General features: G+C 40.7%; 1 protein-coding gene across 3 annotated transcripts; it reads left to right on the top strand.

The window, feature by feature from the left end:
* The first annotated feature begins 20 nt into the window (after positions 1–20).
* On the top strand, positions 21–4,251 carry ccdc117 (coiled-coil domain containing 117). Of its 3 annotated transcripts, none has more exons than XM_080040905.1 (6): positions 21–154; positions 1,032–1,175; positions 1,306–1,353; positions 1,446–1,712; positions 2,698–2,841; positions 3,002–4,251. In XM_080040905.1, the coding sequence occupies exons 2-6, from the start codon at positions 1,033–1,035 to the stop codon at positions 3,234–3,236; spliced, it is 837 nt and encodes a 278-aa protein (XP_079897031.1). In that variant the 5' UTR covers positions 21–154; position 1,032; the 3' UTR covers positions 3,237–4,251. The 3 variants fall into 3 exon arrangements, with proteins under 3 accessions (XP_079897031.1, XP_079897032.1, XP_079897030.1); XM_080040906.1 differs by lacking the exon at positions 21–154 and adding an exon at positions 469–689; XM_080040904.1 differs by lacking the exon at positions 21–154 and having other exon boundaries at positions 469–1,175; positions 3,002–4,250.
* Positions 4,252–19,414: the final 15,163 nt, after the last annotated feature.

The following is a 19,414-nucleotide window of genomic DNA, read 5'->3' as shown; positions in this document are numbered from 1 at the left end:
AAGCGATAAAAAAAGAAAGAAAAAAAGAAGCAAGACTGTCCCTTTAAACCATGGACCTATAAATACACCAACTGTGGGTTAGAGCCAAGAACAGGAAGTTGGAGGAAACTATCATGTCAATCGCATAACTCTGACTCTTTAGTCATAAACAGAGGTGATGGTCTATCTATTTACTTGTGTCGTCTTCCGGTCATTCGCGCGTGAATACCTTGTTTTTTTTTGGGTGAATACTGACATTTTAACTAAGTTACTACACATTTGCCGTAGTTAACTTTGCTATTGTATCTCACTGTCCCTGTGTTTTAACCATAGACTGCATTGAAAGCATAGATAGTATAATAAATTGAAAGACAACGTAATGAGCCTTTTGCCTGACGTGACTACATTTCCCACAATTCACCAACGCACGTTCTCGAACCTTGACGACTCAACTAGCGCGACTCACTTTTCCAAAATAGGCAGCTAACGTCAACTTAACCCAGCCTACATTTCAACCGCTTAACATCACGGGGACAGTTCCTTTGGGTGCCGTTTCTTCTCGCAGGCCATATCATAATAGTGGGGTTTCTAAGACCCGACATTAGCCCGTATGTCATTTGGAATATTTCGAAGGAAAACAATGTTAGCTTACAGAGACTAGCTAGTAAAACATAAACAACAAAACACGAAGGGGCAGGGCTGCTGTACAGGTCGGTCTGCAACGCTATACAACTATATGTTTGTGGTTAACTTGTATACCTATATACTTGGATAGTTGTTATTCAGTGCAGGGACGTCATTTTGTATCATGTTATAGCCAAATGTATCCGTAACGTGATACTAACGGTAACATGCAACAGTGGTATTAGCTATCTATCCAGACCCAGCTGTCCTCGTGCCGACATATTTACAACTTGTTGTGCGACATGTAGGTTCCAGAGAAATGCCCTAATCAGTTTATCTGATTGGTATCAATGCTGATATTCCAGAACAGATCAGTTTGTATTGTTCTATCCGTGTGTCTCTTCAAATAATTGTATCGACTGGACCAGAATGCATCAATCTGCTCCCACAAGCGGCGAACTGGGGTTTCTGCCTGCCATGTATTCATTTTCAGGCCCCACGAGCCTTCCTGCATTTGACCTCGGACCTCCATGTACGACTGGCCACTTACATGCAGCATCACTCTCAAACAAGTACGTAGCTGATGATTCGGTAGTGTTGAATCACCCCCATGTCTTTGTTAGAAATACATCGGCAACGCTAGAAATGGCTTGACAATCTTAACCTGACATGTATCTGGTTTTGACGCACTTGCTTCAACAGCTGGGAGACACGGTGCCTCAGGAAGCACAGGAGGAGAGTATATGATGAGTGAGTGAGCAAAGCAGCCTTACTTTTGACAGTGCTTGAAATATTTGAAACGTATTTTTTTTAGTAAAATAAATGTTTTTATGTTTTCTAAGGGGATGCAGTGCCAAAAGGAGAAGGTTAATGGTTGAGGCAGAGGTGGACCTTTCAGACAGCTCACACACTATTACTCGTCATGAGTACAGCTGCCCTCCTCCATCTGCACAGCAAGCCAGCCCTGCACATCCACAGCCCTGTCCCACGCAGCAGCAGTCCTTAACTTTCCCGCAGCCCTCCTCTGCTCTGTCCCGACCACCTGCGACTGAGAGCTCTTGCATGGAGATAGTGGCAGCTCACAGGAGACTTCAGGAGATCGAAGACAGGTATGCAATAGCCTATGCGGGGGAGAGGGGCTGGCAGGCAAAATCAAACATATTAAGTGCTGATTTGCAACATAATTCACTAATGGCTTAAAGGTGAAGTTAGCGATTTATTTATGTTAATACAAGTGTTAAATCGCTCTTTGTTCATACAGTGATCACTTACATAGTGTGCGCGTTTCATAAGCCGATCTCTCAGTCATCCGCTCTGCATGTAATCGGCAAATAAACCTTTCGGGGATCCCGAAACTGATATCCAATCAGAAGAGAGAACGCTACAAACCGGCACCCGTCTCACTGCCGGTGCACGCGCAGAGCGACAGATGGGTGAATGTTTATGCACCTACAATGGCGGAGCAGGTAAAAATCCTTCCCAATGTCTGTTTAGATGGTTTTTATCATGTTTTATCACTCTTACTTATCTGAGATGATGCTAGATAACTCGCTGCTTGAAGACCGCAGTGCATTAATGTGGTGACGTGGGGACGAGGGAGGGTACTGCTAACTGCAGTCAGTGACAGGAAGTTAGCTAAACTGACCATTCCGCTTACTGAACCTTTTAAGAAAGAGTTCAGGTATACGTTTTCACTTATTGTTGGGAAAGGAGATACAACATGAAGGCATACTGTCTGTCATTTATCCTCTACAGAGCCACAGGGGTTTGAGTTCCTTCCATCATGTATTATGTGAGGAGGTGGGTGGGGTGGGGGGTTTACTATTATCACGTATCACAATATCCATTCTGATGTGACTTTAATCAGGCCTACAAATCCTGCTTAAAAATAGATGTTTAGTGTAACATTGTTGAGAACATGTTAATTATTTATTTTTAAAATCTGTTTCAATTAACAGATTGAATATTCTGATTTATTTTAATGAAATAGCTTGATTCAAGATTTGGGTATGTTTTGCCACTCGGTGGTGGTGACTAATGGATACTGTAACCTCTATTCTTTGAAGTGAACACTGTGATATTGATGTATCATAGAATAACGCTGGAGGATGATGAAGATGAAGATCTGGATGTAGAGCCAGCTCCAAGACGGCCCGTGCTTGTGATCTCTGACAGTTTGAAGGACGGTCTGCAGCGCGGCATCAGCGACATCTTACCCCACACTGTTGCCCAGTCTGTGTATGTTCTCCTTAATTTGTTATTGGAACATTTAATGTTGAAAAAAATTTGTAGGTGACAGGGCTCATGTTCCACCAGTGAGTTTCCTCACTGAAACAGTTCTGGACATTTTCTCCCCTGGTCTTTAATGATCTCACCTTCATCTTCCTACTACTTTTAGGAGCCATTCCTGCATGGAGTTGGTGTTGTGGCGGCCGCTAGACGATCCTTTCTGTCGGAAGGGAAAGCGCTCATTACAGAAGCAGCGTAAACAACAGGCGGTATCCCGGCAACCCCCGACTCCGTGTTCATCTCCAACCCCTCACAGTCCATCCAGTCCACCTTCAGGGACACAATCTTCTCTGTACAGCTTTCCTGTGGCCCAAAGCTCCGGAGAGGAAGACATGGAAATGTAATAGTGCTCAATGACTTGAAAAGCCATGCCAAAGTAAAAGACAGGACATGTAGTCTTCTAAAAGACCATGAAGGACTCAGAACCACTCTGGTTGGTCCTTTGGCAAAACATGCTGGCTTTACCCAATATTTAGCTGTTTTGGAAAGTTTGTGCGACTCGTATTTTGCTTTACAGTCACTCAGTTTAGGTTTCTGACTATAATCACCTGCAACTATATGTAAGATGATGTAATGATAAGTCTGACCAACTTATCCATTTTACTAGTTTAAATCTTCAAGGTATGTGTCATGATCCCAAGACGGTAAAATGTTCTGTAGATGACCTGATATAACCAATTTATATAATTTACGGAATTAACCTTTGCCCTTCGAACTAAAGATAAATTGTTCACAGTTTTGCCAAAGCCTGGCCAACAGCGCACATCGGTTTGCAGCACCTGAATTTTGTACAGTTTTTTTGTTTAGCTTTGAGCTTTGTTAACAGGACCATCAAAGTCTTTGTGTGTTTTCATTTGCTCACAGCATGGCACAAGCATGCTGCTTGCAGTTGTACTTTTGGTAGAAAGTTTATCTTCCTAAAGTGCTTACTGGGAAGTACGCCATCTGTGAGCCTTGATGAATTTGTATAAAATTGTCTTGGAAATGCATCGTTTTATGATTTTATTGTATTTTCAATACGTATTACAGATAGCCATAGATTGTTTTGACTTTCAATTTGTTTTAAAATAAATTCTCACCTTGCCATGCAGACATTCTGCATGGCAAGGTTGGTTTTCATTTGCTGCTTTTACCAAACTTTTTAAACGACAAGCATGGGGTGAAAAACATTTGAGATAAAAATCAAGATTTTACTACTATTGAACTATTAACAAAACAAATAAGTAAAACTGGAATGCATAAGTTATTGAATGCAGATGTGTACAGTTTAAGGTCAATTAAATGTGTGATTGTCTTTATAGGTTACTGCTGACATTAATCTTTTCTTGAGAAGGGACATAATTATTAAATAAACAGGCACCACTCCTACAGTTTCCTTTTGGATTCCACAGAAACAACACAACTTAACCAGCCTGCTTAACACCTAAGGAAACAAAGCATGGCTGCAAATAAAAAAAAATAAACTGCTTGTGGGAAAGTGTGGATATGATTATAGGGAGACCTTCTTTTAAAAATTTGGTAATGGGCTCAGTTAAGTTTTTACAATAATCCTGCGTTCCATACAACTTGGAGGTGGAGGATTTCCAAGTTGTAATTTCCAACCTCAAAGCGTTCCAGACAACTGATGAGTCGTATTTTTTTCGACCTACTACTTGGAAAATACGACTGGAACGCCGTTTAAAGTCGGAGTTCCTACTCGTAAACTTGGAGCATATCCTTCTACTTTACTGGAAAGTCGGAGGTTGCAGCCGTGAAATTTTACACACCTGAGTTGTATGGAATGCATCATAAGATTACAACCAAGATTTACCAAGTTGATGAAGATGTTTAAAGGCACATTCAATTCAAATGTTTAAACTTGCCATCACGTGGTAGCATATATGATCATATAAGGGTTAAGCGCAGAGTTTTATAGGGTTCTTTGACATAACTCACATGATCTTCAATGAGTTGTCAGTTTATCACGCCGTAAAATCTGACTGCATTCGTCACACAGATGAAAGTGAACTTGATGACCAAATCTTCAGTTGTGTCATTTGTCACCGTGACCTGCTTGTTAATCTGCTATCTTAAGCACATGTAACAGTCAATGATTAATTTCTCTGGCCACAAAGAAGCATGAAATGCTTGAGGCTCAGATTTATTGAACATTATATCACCACTGTGTGTAACACACCCATAGGAAAAGATCTTATGTCCTTAACTTGAGACTGTCCTGACTGATGAGTGGCTCTGAACTTCAGCAATGTCTTGACCTTGAGTGATCTATAAAAGAAAACACCGGCGTTAGCTATTATTAAATAAGATGAGCATAGAAGTAATATTTAAATGTTAAATAAAAATCCAGAAGTAGAAAGTCTGTCCTTGAGGCCCAGCTGTGTGTGAGTGCATTACATGTAAGCATCCTATGTGAAAATATTGCAAACAAATTGTGAGTGATCTATGCTCAAACGTATTTGGAAAGCACATTTTTCAACGAGAGGTTTTGTTTTGTGGCTTTTTTTTCAGCACACGCTTCTTAGATGAACAAACATAATATAAAACCTTGATGTTTATATGATATCATATAATTATAATGTTTGTATTATACCTTTTGTCAATAATCAACAGTAACGTGCTTTTAAAACAATGTTCTCACTGTTGTAAGAAAGGATCCTGACAAATCCAAAGGGATTGTATTAGAAGGCGATGGGCTACAGGTGGAGGCCTGGTTTTCTAGACGGAGCTGCTTGACTCTGCTCTGAAGGTAACGAAGAAGCTTAAATGAAGCCACGTCTGAGGGGCTGTGGGAGGCAGCAACATGGAGGGAGGGAGAGCAAACTGAATTCTGAGCCTCCTGATGGGGCCAAGACAAAGAAAGATAGAAGTTTGTGTCAATAAACAAATATATATTAAATATCTTTAGGTTCTGTATCTGTGTTCAAACAGTGTGCCCAAACAGGAACAGTAAAACATGTACCTTGGCACAAGGAGTCGTTTCTCCTACCAACCTCTCAGGCTTTCGCTGCATCTCCTCTCGAGCCTTTGATTTTTTTCTAGTCAAAAACAAACAAACCTGCATTTAAAATGTTGTTAGTTATCAATAATTAACATAACACTGCATTAAGGAGTTATTGGTTTATGAATATAGTTAATGTTACAACTATGGTATGAAGTACATTTAGCAGTGAGACGAGGTGAGATCATGCTCTTGACAGGACAGACAGCTGGTTAGTATGTTATCGATTTTTCCACAGACACAAACAGTTACCTGACCCTTAACAACATTGCCTTGCACCTGTGGGATATCAAAGACATGAGAAAGATTTAAGTATAGAAAAGAGAGATAGTTTTTGATTTTCTATTTGATGGATCACACAGTGTTGTTGGATTCTGGGCCATTTTTGCGAAAAGGAGCTATTTTTTTTCACATTTCCAAATAGAATGGGAAATTGCAGCTTATTAAATGGAATGAAATTTGGGGAAAAAAATTAACAAGACTGTGTTTTGACTACGTTTGTTAACGTTACCTTTCCAGTTCAGCTGTCAACTCCTCTTCAAACTTGCATGCCAGACGGGCTGCAGTCTGCTCTTTCCACTGACTCATGCTCCTCTGAACCTGCCTGAGCTCCAGGTCTTTGGCCTTCAGCTGCTTGCGAAGAGAAGCCGCCGCTCCTTCTCCCTCAACTCCTTCGTCACGCTTTAGAGCGCAGTTTAGACTGCTTAACTCCTCAATGTGCTCCTGCAGAAGTGGAATAAAACATTGTATGTGTTCTGTGTCTATGTGCAATGACATGAGCTATACAGCGTATAACTTCTTACCTGAATGAGACGCTCCTTCAGGGAATCCAAGGCTTGGTCTCTGTCCATCCTCATCTGTTGCCTCTGGAAGCTCAATTCCAACTCCTGAAAAGATATGAATATGATTATGGTATACATTTAATGTGCTGGAAACATTTTACATTTTGCAGTAAATAAAGTCTAATGCATACCCTGTCTTTTTTCAGCTGCTCAGTGATTTGTTTGTGTGAATATATCTCCTGGTGTAGATGGCTAATCAAGTGCTTCAACAGCTCTCTTAGTGTTGTCATGGTTGTTAGAGCCTCAGCTACTGTGAGACTGCACCATACAAAAGCAAGCTTATCAAAACATTCCATGTTGTTGACAAAGTGTTGACACATATGTAAGCCAGAGCAGGGAATTATACCTGGGTGGTATTTGCACAGAGCTTTGTTTGTCTCCGGTCTGCTGCACTAGGAGGTGTAGATGCTGGCACTCTGCCCCCAGCTCCTGGGCACAGTGCAGGAGTTGCTGTTCCAGCTCTGCTGTAATTCTGTTATGGCTGCTCTCCCTTTCTTCTAGCATCATCCGGAGCCTGTCAGCCTCTCTCTCTGCCAGCTGACCAGCCCACTCCAGCCGCAGCACTGCCCTCTGACTGTCCTATGACCAAAGACAGCAACGTGTCAGATTTTCTACAACACCACGTCTCTTTAAAGTGCCATCATTGCTTTGTGCTTTGTTGTGTTTATTGCACCTGTGCCATCTGCTTCTGCAACTTGTGCAGCTCGACCTGGTGCTCCTCTTTCAGAGATTTGCAAATAACAGCCAACAAAGACTCCTGCTCTGTCTGATGCGTGCAGTGCTCACTCTCCATCTGCTGCACTTTCTTACAGAAAATCATACGAATACGGAATTAAAATGAACTCTTAATTACCAAAGATGACCATTTCACATGTCATGGTGTGAGTCACCTTACTGTTTTAAGTTCCGCCACTTTATGTTGAAGAGCCAGGGCTTTGCTCTTCTCCCACTGCATCTCCAACTTCATGATTTCAAGACTCTTTCTGTTCTGCTTCTTCAGTATCCCACAGTGCACCTGAACAGCTTCCACTTTTTCTGCCTCCCTCTTCCCCCTCTCCTCCTCCACGGCTTCATGCACCTGAATTGGAGTATACTTTGATAAGCAGGCAGTCGTGTTGTAATATATGGCATAGTTATGAGATTATAGGATTACTTTTTCTAAGGCTTTTACGTGTAGCTCCTCTTCACAAATCTTTGCTGCCTCCCTCTGCTGATCCAGAGAATCCCTCAGCTTCTTTGCCTCTTCTTCTTTTAGCTGCCAGAACAGAAGGGCATCACAAACTAAAAACCTTGAAAGTCTAGTTAAGAGTAGTTAACTAGTAACAAGTTAGGCTACAAGTGTATGACCCTGCAAGGTACTTTAGATAAAAAAGCTGGATATGTTCAAGGAAACACACTGACCTCAATGGAATTTTTCATGGACTCAATGTGTTGTGTTAAAGACGCAGCTTGTTCTTTCAGAGCATTAGCCTTCTCCTCTTCAGTCTGCTTATTAACCTGATGACACCAAAGTCAGAAGAATGCTTAATTATTACTATTAAGACTGTCTTTTGAAGAATCCTATTTTGGTTTAGCAGACACGTTTGTCACCTTTTGGATTTGTTGCTCATGAGCCAAAACCAGATCTTTCTTTTGCTGCTTCAAAGCTGCCTCCTGAATGAAAAAAGAGGAACTCTTAATTCTTGTTAGCTGATGATAGGCTTCATTAGAAAAACAATGACCTCTAATCTACCACAGCGCATACCATCATTCTATGGCTCTGGCCCTGGGCTTCATTCAGATCAATGTAGTGCTGGGTTTTCAGGTGTTGTAGCTCCCCCTTCAGTCCATCTCTTTCTGCTTGTGAGGTCCTGCACTGCTGCTTCCAATCCAGCAGCTGCAGCTCCTTCTGGGCCAACATCTTCTCCAGGGTACCCACTCTGACCGTGCATTCGCCCAGTTCCCTCTGTATCAGAAAGAGATACACCAACAGAATGGATACATAGAAAACAGCTTTTTCTTTGTATTAGAAATTAGAGTATGATGTAATTAGGTTCCACCTCCATCTGATCTTTTTCCTGCCTCTGTTTCTCCTCCAGACAAGCACACCTGGTCCTCAGTAAGCTCTCTGCCTCCCTGACCGTCTGGAGCTCCTCACAAGTCTCCTCCAACTTCTGCTCCAAGATCAAAACGGAACACACAGAATGTAAATCTGTCTTTCACAAAAAAACAAATACCATCTCTCTGTATTTGCACTCAAAATGCTTAACAATAACTGGAAAGAAATCCAACAGCTAATCAATGTTTCCATGCTGTCACATGTTTGATACATTATTAACAGTTAAATTGTTAATATTTTTTTAATAAACTTTTGGAGAAAAACACTACATAGGTACTTTCTTCAAGTATTTGAACACGTCGCAGCATTTACCTTCATCTTTTATAGTTAAAGAATTATGATTGAAACCCATTACAACCCTATCATTTAAACACTGAAAATGTTTCATAGTTTCGTCATACAAAAAAACACAATAACATCCAACCAGAAACACAATGTGTAGTTTTGGCCAGTGCTTGCTTCTATTTTGGATGTTTTATCATTTTGTATTTATCTATTCATATTAATGTTATTTTTATAGCGTCAACACTGCTGGTATTACTTTAAACTACTTCAATCTTATTTTGGTGAATAATTGTCATGATATAACTTGGGCTGAACACAGTACTTCTTGCATGGACTCTAGCCCCTCTCTTGCACGTCGCTGTTCAGCAAACAGTTCTGTTTTGGCACTATCCAGCTGTCTGTCAATTTCCTCCCTCTCCAGCACCGACATGATGAAACCGGGCTGTTTGTGGAACAGTGGAGAAATTTAAAAAAGTATAGTATTAAAAAAATTAAGCTGAAATATAAAAAGTTGTCAATGAATGTGCAGAGGTTTTTCTCCTGGGGACTTTTACCTCGAGAATACAGGACCCTCTTTGCCTCTGCCGATCGTGCACCTGGGAACTACAACACATTCATTGTTGCATTACTATTTTACAGAACTATCCTTTATACAGCACAGGATGACGTTGATTCAGTGTCATGTTACTATGTTTTGTGTAATACAATTATAGGAGTTTGCGTTTATACCTAATAGAGTCCTTCTCTGCCCTACTGTCTCTCAGAAGGAACTCCATATTCTTCTTCTCTTCCTCCATCTTTGCTGTCTCTACATTTAGTCGCTGTAATTCCTGCAAGGCATGCTGGGACATAAACTGTTAGTATTAGTGTTAGTATCTGATAAACCACTATATATATACAGTATATAAAATGTGACACTTACCTTTCTTCTCTTTTGAAGTTCAGAGAGGGAGAGCTCCACATCTTTAACCTGAGTCTTCTTCAGCTGCAGTGTCTCCTCCTCTTTCTGACATTTCTAAAGCAGACACATAAGCCAGTTAAGTGCTGTATCGTACACATTTACACAGGAGGATTTATACAGTGGACATAACACAGAATGATGAATATGATACCAAATACGCTGGGAGACTAGTTCTCACATGTTGGAGTGCATAGAGCAGCTTTTTCATCTTAGCCCACTCAGACTGCATCTTTGATGCCCTATCAGTCCTGCAACTCATGCTCCAGTCAGTCATTTCTTCATCTGTGTCCTTGTCATCGTTGCCAAAGGAACACACAAGTCTGCGACACACAAACAATGCACAGTGTAAAAGTCCGAAATATACATTATATATATATTAAAAATAAGTATTATATATGAAAGGACCAATATGTTTGGTACGTTATTAAATGTTCTTCCTGTTGATTTACCTGTAAGTTTCTCTTTTATTACGCTGTGCCTTACGGACAGAAGGACTTCTGTTTTTACATCTGTTTCCATTGGAGGTTTCCTGGCCTGAAACAAAAGAAGTAGATAAAGAAGAAATAAAAATTCTGAAGTATCTAAAGAATGAACAGCACCAGTGGTGTCACTAGGCTGTTTCATTCGGGGCTAAAGCTACTAGTTACTAATTTGATTAGCCCCAAATCTTTTTTGTAAAAAAAATAAAAATAAATTATAATATTTTATTTTTATTTTTTTGCTGCATGCAGAGCCTGTGCCATATCCACACGTCGCACATGCTCCCATTGGTTAGGACACTCGCGTAGCTTACTGCTAGGAATTTCTGTTGAAAGTTCCACTGCTCAAGATTTTAAGCCATGAATTGATGAACTTGCATTGAAGAAAATATGTCAGTTTTATGTGGGCTGTAAATAGGCCAATCTATGAGGCTAACTAGCATGCCAATATTGATGATTGATTATGTCAAGTGCATGGTCAAGTGTCTAAGGATGAAAGCTAACATGATTTGTTTCCAACTTTTGCCTTAAGTTACAATTTAACTAACTAGCTAACGTTAGCTAGCTGCCCACCTTTTTCATTTCCAATCGTGGCTGTCATTTCATTACCAATGTAAAGTGTCATAAATAGTTAACACTGGTGCTGAGTCATGATTCCTAAAAAAATTTGAAATGTTTTGAATGTGCAGAACGTTTTGAAAAATCCAGGATGCCTGAGAGCCTTACTGCATTATTCTATTATAGTTGATTCTTTAGGAACCTGAATGTTGTCTTTTCCTTCACAGCAAAAAAAAAAAATTTCCATTATAAATTGATGCAGAAAAGGCACAGATAGACGAATAAAAATCCACCAGAATGCAGGAATTTAAGTGTTTGAAGCTCAAAAATCTCTGGGGGAGCACCCCCACCTATAATTTGTCCCCCTACATGTTGAAATGAAACCTAGCCTTTGACCCTGTACACAGGTTGTATACAATATATTCATAGGTATGCTGTTTTTACTTTTTGGATTGAAAAGAAGGCATGTCAGTAAACTCCATGTCGGCCCTTAGTGTGATTATCATATTGTAGAGTGGCCCTTTGTGAAAATTTGTTTGACACCCCTGAAATGGGTAATGTAAGGTCTGTCTCACTTGTATTAATTTTACTATGAAATAACTTGAATGGAACCTTAAATGTTTGGGGATAAGCAGCAGTCAGGTAGCTATTTAAAGCTATAAGTACCTGCCTATTTTGTTTATTTAGGTAAAGCATTATGAAAAAAAAAGTGAATGCGCAATAAAGTATACAAAAAATTTGCTGCGCGCGCTCCGCGCGCTCACTACCCTATTCCCTCTTGGGCTAAGCCCCGGATGTTTTGGAAACCTAGAAACGCCCCTGAACAGCACAGTGTGAACCCATATACAAATACACAGTCAGATCTGGCTTTACCTGATGTAGATTGAGCTTGACTTTCTTCCTGTGTTGGTGTCTCAAAGTCACTATTACAGTAGTCATCCATCCCTGTTACAGACTGAATGACAGAGTGCCATCCTTTGAGGTGGGGGGAGGCACAGAAAATGTTGATCGTGTTTTGTAAGAGCTTTTAAAATGAGATCAACTTCCCTCAACATTTCCTGCAGGATCTCACCTGGCTGCCTGTATATATGCTGCCTGACTTGCTCTGTGCAGGCTGAATCAAGGTCACTGTCGATGGACACAGTGTCAAAACTCCACACAGGTACTCCTATCAAATAAACATATAAGATCAGCCTACAATCACTGGTTGTATTGAATTAATGTCCAAGGGGATAAGCTAGGTCGACTTATGCAGTGGAATTTGTGTGTGGTACCTGCCAAGCACCTGGCCTTAGGAGAGTGGCTGTTGTTCTCCCACGAGGCATCATGCTCTGGTGCAACTTCTGTTCTTTTACAGACTGAAAGCAGAGAGACAAAACAAAGGAGTACAGGACCCATGGAAGAAAAGGGAATAAACGTCTAGACAGGATAGTGTACAAACAAACAATATACTCATTATCGTTGTACAATTCTACTATTATACTACTCTTTGTTTCCAAGGAGAGTACTCACTGCTGTTATCTTCACCAAGCCTCTGTGGAATGTTGCATTTCTCTCCAGCTCCCTCTTCCTCACTAACATGTGATGTGCTTACTCCATAGCTATCAGAAAAACATTCCTCCACTTCCTGTCTTTGACGTGCCTTGTTCGGCTGAAAGTAGTGAGCAGTCTGTGTTTCTTTACTTTTTCTCCCAATCGTTTCTGTTCCTCCACGAGTGTCAATATTAAGACAGTTTTGCCACTTTTGTTCACAGTCAGATATCTCTATCCTCTCGGCCTCTTCTTCTTCTTCTGGCAATGCCAATTCCACCATCTCGTCTCTGAAGCATCTGACAAAGTCCTCAGTGCAGACACTCTCTGAAGGAGGGTGAGTTTCTCCTGCCATACTTCCATCGTTACAGGTGTCTCCAAGCAACCTCTCGAGCCTCCACAAGAACTGCTCGCTCTGAGACTCTATTTCTTCTAGGTTTCTTGTCCTTCTGTCTAACTGTTGTTCAATTTCCCTGTGAGTTACTGGGCCTTCCCTGCAGCCTGTGCCCCTGTCTGGGAAAATAGAAGAGGAGAGATGGGGCAACACTTTCATACAAACAAATGTCGCTAAATTATGACACCTGGCTTACTCTAACATTATGGAGATTACTGGAGTGTGTACAAATTGTCATCATTTATCTTTTGGTTTTCATCTCTACACAAATCACGTTGACAAAGACATCTGATGAGCAGTATTTGCGGTTTATTTTACTGCGAGTTATTATCCTAACAACATTATTAAATAAAAAGACCACCATTTGATTTTTTTTCCTGTAATGAAGATGATATTACTGATTTCGAAATTACCTGATGTTTTCTCACTCGTCTGAGTACATATCAAATCAAGACAAGACATGGTGGTTTCATTTGGTTGAGTTGTACTTCCAAGGCCTGTGTCTTTGCTCATAGATTGACTCCACCTAAGAGAAGCTACACAAATACAGATTATCACCTGAAAACAAAAATCTCCTAAATTTGGTAGAGGAAATACTACATTTGTTTTGAAATCCATTACCTGCATCGCTGCAATCCCACTCTCTGGAAATTGCCTGGTGTTTATGGGGCTGGACCTGCAGCATATAATTGTCACACCCATTGCTTCAGAAATGTATTCACAATTACACAGATATACAGACAGACAAAAAAAGGAGTTAAAAAACACAGACCTGTAGCTGACCAAGCTGAGCATCGATAGCATCTAGAAGAAGGTCACAGTGGTCAAGTTTTTGAAGCGGACAATCCAGTCCAGAAACACTGCTGTCGACATTGAGATCTGTGAGCACCGACATAAAGGCCAATAAGGGTAGGGTCAAGCTCATAAGACAGTGAGATACACATGATATAGATGCACTGCTAAATAAACCTCAGACCAGTGTAAAGAAGCTCATCCGTGAGCTCTGCAGCTCGCTCTGTTCCACCAGGACCTCTGTCAGACATTGCTGAAGACAAATGTGCAGACATTCAGGTGCACGATTAAGACAGCACCACCCCCGTGCTGACTGGGCCGTCTGAGAAAGAAGAGTGGGGGGTTTATGTTGCTCAGTTGTCCAGGAAACCAAGACAATTTAGCTTGTTAGCAAGCAAACAAACCTGACTTCTTTTCACTTAGGCTATGCAATTCTGTGTCCTCCTGTCTCTCCCACTCCCCCGAAGAACAGCAGCTATAGGCCTACACAGCAGTCCACTTTAACACTGTGATGCAGGAGTTCCCCTCTCAAATGTGTAGCTATAGGGAAAAGCTAGTCTCGCACAGCCAGTCCAAACTACAGCTCTAGGGAAAAGCAAATGGCAAAACTATTCGAAACTATTTTTTTTGTTACGATTAATGTTGACATTGGTGTACTTTAGCTGTTAAAACTGCTCCGGTAGCAAAGTAATTGAACAGCACAACATGATATCTGAACAAAAACACAGTTCACAATACATCACAGAAGTCTCTCTGAAACCTACCAGTGAATAGCCTACGTTGAGCCTACAGCACGTGTAGCGATTATATTAAGAAGGAAAAAAATTGGTTTAAATTATCTTGCTGACTCAAACATCCATAACCTTTACTTACTTTTAAAGGCTTTGAATCGATGTCGAACTTGACTATTCTCAGCGCTGAAGTGCACAGTTCTTGCACTCAGCCCTGATTGACAGGACCATAGGACAGTCAGAAGGTTGCCGTGGAAACGGTAAAACAGCTCGCGACCCGCACAGCCCTATTATATGTATCAATGCCCACAGCACCATGAGCACCAGCCAGGAGGAAGCACAACGCGTTAATATGAGCGTCAAGGACCAAAATGAACTCGTTAATGGATAAGTAAAGGTTAAACAATTGAATATCAATTGGACAATTAATTCCAGATTCATTAAAAAAGTATTATTAATGAATAATAAATAATAAAAAAATAATGATAGGCTAAATGAATATGTAGGCTAGTATAAAACAAAAAGGGCATTTAAAAATGACTTCAGATCGTAGATAACAATAAGGTCGTCAAAAGAAGACAGAGTTGATTTCATTGTCATAAAATCTTAACACTGTGTAAGAAAAATACTGGAAAATTAAAAATGTACTTTAGTACCTCAAAAATTTGTTTTTGCTGAAAAAATATCAAAAGAATGAGATAAACAGTAATGTTGTTTCTGACTGAAGTAATTTGAGATGCTACAATTGCCCCTGTTACATGTGCCCCCGGTCTCCCCTACAGTGTGTTTGCTGTATGGCCTAGCCCCATATACATCAAAAATGCAATATTTAGGCTATAGCATGAAATCACATTCTCCAAATGCTCCCGTTTCCCCCCTCAGAAAATATGTCCAGACACCAGGTAGATATAATGTTTATTCTTGAAGGCCTACAACAACCTGATCACATTACTTCTCATCCGTCATCCTCTCTGTAATGTTTTCTGGGTTGTTTGGAAAGATGGTCAGATGCTGTTGGACCAGATAATGTGGCCAACGCAGGTTAGGGATGAAGACTGTGTTGTCCCTTTGGAGGACAAATATAGGACCACAGCATTCCTCCACATACTATTTACTAAAACGTAAATTAATAATTACTTTTACTCAGGTTATTTTGGTCTAAAACTATGTAATGAGTATACAAAGGAATACATGTAGTTCAAAATCAAAAGGATGTGCTTCTGTACTTTCCTGTTTAACTTGTATGACGTACATTCCTTTTATAGATGCTAATTGTGTGTATTTGTAATAAGGTGGTTCATTTGTAGTACAACAGTTGAGTTGTTGGGATATACAAAAAGTCATCGTAAACAAGTTTTCTCCCTTGAGTGTGGCTGTAACCGATCCTATGTATGTGATCAGCTCAGGTGGTAGACAGGTGAGGTGTTTTGGGAGACCGTCTGATGCAAGGTTGAGTGAAAACATGTGAACCCTGTGTTGTCTATTGTGAATGTGTGTTATTTAAAGTAGCATAATCAGGAGGGGGAGACTTCCTCTCCCCGGTCTTATCTGTGAACACTGATGATGGCTCTTGTTATAAAGATCAATAGAAATCAGAATATTGTGTCATTTAGTTATATTAAATCACTCTGTATCTATTTAAAATAAATATTTTGGAGGGCAACAGCAGAATTTCCTCCCATGATTCTTTACCGATTGCCATCTAAAGTAAAATGTGCAAAAAAGTTTTTAATGATGCTAGTCTATACATGTTCAAGTTTTACAAACATTTTGATACGAATTGTTCTTGCTTTTGGCAGACCAAGAGTTCTCTCTCTCCCTCTGCGTCCTGCCATGTCTTGAAGTAGGATACAACGCCCTCTCGAGTCAAAGAGGGCGGTTGGATTTCATCTGTCTCTCGGCACTATCAATAATGCATTTAAAATGCCAAAAAATAAAGATAATAATCTGGTAATATCTAAGCCTAACTAATTATCTGTAATGTTTATTTTCATCTCTTTAAAAAATGTAATTAAAATTTTGAAGAAACCCAGAAATTGAACTGTATATTTACAATTTACTATCACAGTGTAATTCTCTTTTTATCTGGCAAAAATGAACCATCCAAAGCCTCTGTAGGCCTACACCTCCCTCAGTTTACAAACAAATCCCAAGTGGAAGAAATCTATTGATTCTCAGCTCCACCATCAGGCCTTTTCACTTCCGTTTTGTTGAGCTTTCACATAGACTCCGTGTGAGCTGCAAGTTCCTCACTACACACACACACACACACACACACACACACACACACACACACACACACACACACACACACACACACACACACACACACACACACACACACACACACACACACACACACACACACACACACACACACACACACACACACACACACACACACACACACAATCTGTTAAAATATATCTTTGCATATTTATAATGCATCTTTGGGGCAGCTTTGGTGGTTGTCCACTGGATGCAGGGTTGGTGGTTTCCATGCCAATAAAGCCCCCTTGAATTAAATTTAACATACACAGTATATGTGTGAACATATGCATGCAATTGTGTGTGCGTACATATTCGTGGCATAATGGTATACACATTTGGGCAGCAGGACCTGCCCTTTCTCCTTCTCCTAGGAATATTTTGAGCTTTTTCTTTAATTGCATTCACTGCCATATTTTAATTTCCTGATGCTGTTACGGTTTTACCAGTGTGGTATAACTCATGCAGCGTTCAATGATTTGGTTATTTATGGTAAACGCATATGTGTTTCCCTGACATCCGGGGCATTTTTGAAAAATCTTCACATTAGTATTCTTCATATTTACTGCCCAGTTCTGGCAGTGCTTTTTTAATATGCCAGCAGTGCAAATGAAGACACTGCTCACAAAGTTTGCTTGTTTGTTTGTCCCTGTCTTCCATGTTTCTCCCAAACCCCTGAATGTTTTATAGGTGGAGAGCTACTTGCCCAGGTCTTCCACCTGCTCAAACTTCCAGGACATTGGACATTAGAAAGTGTGCTGTAACTTTGAAATACATCACTGTCAGAGTTTGGAATGGTCTAATGAGACTGTACATACATCAATGAAACACCCAGCACACCGTAGCAAGTTACACTTATCTTTTTTTGCATGCCAAAATTTTTTAGAGTTTGTATGTGGGATATGCCTAGTTCTGCCAGTGTGTTAGACTATTGAAGTAGCCTTCATACTTAAGATGTAGTGATGCATATTTGTTTATACTCCATGTCCATATCATGGTCCCTTTGGTTTATCCCATTGTTGGTTCAGTGAAATAGTTTTAAAGCAAGATAGACTTTTCCAAAGACAAAAGAAAAACTGAGCTGTTGCGGTTCTTTTTTCATTACATTGTACTGAAACAGGACACATGTTGTCTTAAGCCAATTCAAAATGGTTTAAGCTGTATCATAACTATTGTTTCTAGACTTTACTCATTTGTCACTAAAATTCCCATTTAAATTATTGTTCTACCAGTCAATGAAAACAGGTGAAACACAAATCTTACACAAAAAATATGTTCATCAAATTAGTTTATTGTTAATTTAGGTCAATGGTCTAAAGGCCATCGACAAGTCTCTGCTACCCAGGAAACTGAAGAACTGGTTCCAACAATTTGGACTCCTCCCCAGAGTCATCTGGCCACTCAGTATATGAAGTCCCAATCACAGCAGTTGGAGCGAACCATCACTTCATATAAGAAGTGGCTTGGGGTCCCACAATGTTTGATCAACATCGGCATCTATGGCAAAGGTGTCCTTGGAACTTTCTCTCACTAGTGTGACAGAAGAATACAAGTGCTCAAAAGTCAGTCTACAGATGACACTGAGGGACTCCAAAGACCAGACCATCAGTAAGGCAGCACCACAATTATCATCAGGGCAGAAGTGGACACCGGCCAAGGCAGTACAGCAAGCGTCATCAGCGTTGAGGCATAAAGACATTGTGGTGCATGTTCAGCAGGGAAGAGGAGGCTAAGGATTGGGGGCAAGCGAACCAACTTGGCACAAGCCACAACATCAGAAAGCGGGAAACTGGTGGTCGAGGAAGTGCGCAGGCAGGAAGAGGCTGCCAGAAGGGCAAAAGCTGTCTCTCTTGCGAAACAGGGGATTTGGATGAGGTGGGAAGGCGTGGAGAGAAGAAAAATCAAGTGGAGCGAACTATGGGAAATGGAGGCAAGAAGTATTAGCTTCATCATCAGAGCTACATACAATGTGCTCCATCACCAAAGAATCTTCAACAGTGGTATGGCAAAAATCTAAATTGTGCCCTGTGTCCAACTCCAGCCACCCTCAAACACGTCATAGTGTGAGGAAACAGAGGATTTCAGCCCTGGCAGGGCACGGAATCTTCCGTCTCCGTGAGAATGGTGAATGATTCCCTCACTGCAATCTGGTGTGTGGCACTGATTGGCTGATTGGACCCAGGTGTGAGGAGATGATATATGCTCTGAGATCCCAGTGCTCTGTGCTGCTCATTATCTCGCCTTCTGAGGTTGTGAGAGGTTCTCTCTGAGTTTTCTCTTGGTTTTGTCTTTCTGAAGTAAACTGTTGAGTTCTTTGAGTGTGTTTTCAGCTGCTTGGCAGCAGTGGTTAAGTTGGTTGTTTTAAGTGTTATTTCTTTAAGGAAGCCTGTGTGGCCCTTTACTGTTCTGTTGTGTTTTTGATTTCTCCCCTTCCCTGTCATCGCATTGCGATTTAGTGGTTATCCCCTCCGGGGATAACTTTTTGAAGCCCCTTGGTCCGCACCTGTGTCCCAAACTCCCCCCCGAATCCTTACACATAGAAGGATGTAAGACCAGTCTCGAGCGAGGCCGCTACACCTGGCGGCA

This window comes from Ammodytes marinus (assembly GCF_949987685.1).
Source record: "Ammodytes marinus genome assembly, chromosome: 2".
In the NCBI taxonomy this organism is placed as follows: domain Eukaryota; kingdom Metazoa; phylum Chordata; class Actinopteri; order Uranoscopiformes; family Ammodytidae; genus Ammodytes; species Ammodytes marinus.
The sequence above is the reverse complement of the archived record's forward strand: the minus strand, read 5'-3'. Positions and strand labels throughout refer to the sequence as shown.

Excerpts from the sequence above, each read along its gene's own strand:
- ccdc117 (XM_080040905.1), top strand. The coding sequence starts at position 1,033 with ATGCATCAATCTGCTCCCACAAGCGGCGAACTGGGGTTTCTGCCTGCC. Across the intron at positions 1,354-1,445 it reads AGGAGGAGAGTATATGATGA|GGGATGCAGTGCCAAAAGGA; the intron begins GTGAGTGAGCAA and ends ATGTTTTCTAAG. Across the intron at positions 1,713-2,697 it reads CTTCAGGAGATCGAAGACAG|AATAACGCTGGAGGATGATG; the intron begins GTATGCAATAGC and ends GATGTATCATAG.